The sequence below is a fragment of the Aplysia californica genome, unplaced genomic scaffold, assembly GCF_000002075.1.
Source record: "Aplysia californica isolate F4 #8 unplaced genomic scaffold, AplCal3.0 scaffold00261, whole genome shotgun sequence".
NCBI classification, from domain to species: domain Eukaryota; kingdom Metazoa; phylum Mollusca; class Gastropoda; order Aplysiida; family Aplysiidae; genus Aplysia; species Aplysia californica.
Genome location: NW_004797531.1, coordinates 527,107 through 529,997, shown reverse-complemented (window position 1 = coordinate 529,997; position 2,891 = coordinate 527,107). Strand labels below are relative to the sequence as shown.

The window sequence follows — 2,891 nt, the reverse complement described above, 5'->3', positions numbered from 1 at the left end:
GGTAAAAATCGAACAAAGACAGATATGAAAATGTTATAGTTTAAGGAGGCACAGGTTTAAGGTAAAAATCGAACAAAGACAGATATGAAAATGTTATAGTTTAAGGAGGCACAGGTTTAAGGTAAAAATCGAACAAAGACAGATATGAAAATGTTATAGTTTAAGGAAGCTCAGGTTTCATATAGAAATAGAACAAAGACAGAGATATCAAATAGTCATAATGTAAGGGGACATAAATTTCAGCTAAAAATGAAATCAACCCATACACTTAAGTGAAGATACAGAAAAAGACAGGATCCAAGAACCAGGTACAAACGTAGACCCACACTGAAACAGAAGACGTTCTATCAACTCCCCACCTACTTTCCAATTTGTTCGTGGACACAGGAAAGACTTCTTAATATTCAAAAATAATTTTTAGTACAATTCATTTCAAGCAAAGTCCACAGTGAACTGCAGGTGCTTAGGTCTTGTCCAGCCTCACCATAATACTTTGAGAAATACACGAGCACTGGTTTAGAGACAACTATTTTCTTCACTTCATTGTCTTCCAAGTTCAAGTGTCGAATCAGGAATGGACATCAGTGACCACAGTTGGACATCAGTGACCACAGTTCCGCACTCATTCCTCTGCTGTGGTGCTCTAAATAACCCAGCCCACGACCAAAAACCAACATTGTCTTGGTCTTTCTCTGTGGGCCACGGGTTCAAATTCTCCCCATAAATTAGTCCTGGTCTACCTTTGTCTCTTTTGCCATTTCTTTTCCAAGTGAGAGCAAGATGTATATGTATTTAAATACTCACAATTATAGACACCACCAGGACTATACAGGTACCCCCCCCCCCCCACACACACACATGTGACAGTACAGAGATGAGTCCAAGTGATTAAATTTTTTTTTGCGCGGCAGCACAGCGTTTAGATATACATGTACATGTGTGTGTGTGTGTGTATATATACTGTACAACCTGCATGTCACAAATGTTGCGTTAGTTATCAGTAAATCGTCGGTTATTTCTGAAAGCGAAAGTGGATCTTGATTTTCCCGATCGAGCCTCGGTGTCACACACACTTTCGCCTGCCGCCATAGCCGTCTTTTCGCGTCAAACGTACTCTCGGACGGGGAACAAAGGTGAACGAATAATATATCACAAGCGCGACCGGCAAAAACGGAGTCATGCACCACAGCTAGGGTTTACTGAAAAGTCTTGCTAGCTTCATCACTCAGTATGCAGGTTAATTTACGACCGTTTACCAAATGTTTACTACCTTCACGGCGCATTTACTACCATTTACGACCTTTACGGCCAGGGCATCGAATTTACGACTTTTTTACGACTTTACGACTTTGCTGGACACCCTGTATGCTGTATTTTAATTTCACAAAATAGACAGGGAGCAAATGAAAATTAGGAATTCAGAAATATAGTGGGAGAAATATATAACTTGCCCATACTGTTCCGCAGCAGAAACTGGCTTACTGGAAGCAGTATGCCTTTCCTAATATAGTTGGGTTTTTTCCAGATCGTTTTGTGAAGAAATTTGTATTTATGATATTTTCAAAAACATAATAATGTATGATATTTTTAGAGGGAGTACCAACAATTTTGTCAGATTGAATTTCTAAGGACCAGCCAAACGAAGTGTATTTTTTCAAATTCATGTTGTCTATATTTTTTTTTGAAGAGTCGAACATAAATTGGCAATCTGTAATAACATAACAAAAATAAAGAGAGCTCAAAAGTGATGAATTTTTAATTTGACCTTCTAAAATACCTGTTGTGGTTTCTTAGGAGACTACTAAGAGTATCGTGGAAGGAAAAGAAATCAAATGAGGTAGTGCTTGATGAAGCCCACGTGGGACGCTCAAAGTTAAAAACCACCAGGAAACGACAAATGCTGTTTTTGGGACACCTGAATAGACATAAGGGTCTTGAACATCTAGCTCTCACTGGCAAAATTGAGGGCAAGCGAGGCAGGGGAAGGCCCAGAACAACATACTTAGGGAACCTAAACAAATGGATAACAGGGAAAGATCAGGGAAACGTAGCTTTTTTGAGAGCATCCAAGCAAAGGAATGAATGGAAAACCATGATCGCCGATGTCTGTCGCAGATTTGGCACTGGATGATGATGATGATGATGATGGAGGATGATGGAGGATGATGATGATGATGATGATAATACCTGTAAAATTCCTCTCTGTCTCTTTCATCCAACTCGGATGTGATGTGCTGAAGAGTCCTTTCTATGCGTGGAATGATGACTGAAAAATGGGAGAAAAATTTGCAGTTTTTATCAAGAAAACAAAGCAAAAAAGAGACAGAATAACTTACGTCACACAAAATTATCAGTTTTACTTTATAACAAATGGCAATGGAGAACAAAAAGTTTTTAGTTAGTTTTAGTAGAGGTTTTATGGCACTCGCAACTGCATAAGGTCATATGAGTGCCAGAAGATTAGAGGTGTTACAAGAGAGTAACAAGCATAAAAAAGAAGAAGGGGAGATAAGGAGGATAGATGTTTGATAGGAAAGAAGAAGCAAACCACACCAGAGCACCCGCCAACCACCCACACAAAAAATTTACCAATATTAATACACAACAAAAAAGACTAAAACTACATTATATCCTTGTTTCATTCATGCCATTCTGCACATACAGTGGAGTCTGATTGCCAGATTTTGTTCATTTTAGCCAGGTTCTTGATTTAGAGAGATTGCCCGAACACGGTTAATTCGAAAACAGTGAGTACCGGTTACGGAGAGAATATAAAATCCTAGGTTTTTATTTTAAACAGTGAGTACCGCTAACGGAGAGAATATAAAATCCCAGGTTTTTATTCGAATATAAAATAAAAACCTAGGATTTTATATTCTCTCCGTTACCGG

General features: G+C 38.6%; 1 protein-coding gene across 1 annotated transcript in view; it reads right to left on the bottom strand.

Moving 5' to 3' along the window:
- LOC101856103 (V-type proton ATPase subunit D) overlaps positions 1-2,891 on the bottom strand; it is a 25,156-nt gene that overhangs the window by 6,407 nt on the left and 15,858 nt on the right. Inside the window, exon 6 of the mRNA XM_005100812.3 lies at positions 2,188-2,266. Coding sequence (XP_005100869.1) covers positions 2,188-2,266 — 79 coding nt within the window. The remainder of the gene's footprint in view (positions 1-2,187; positions 2,267-2,891) is intronic.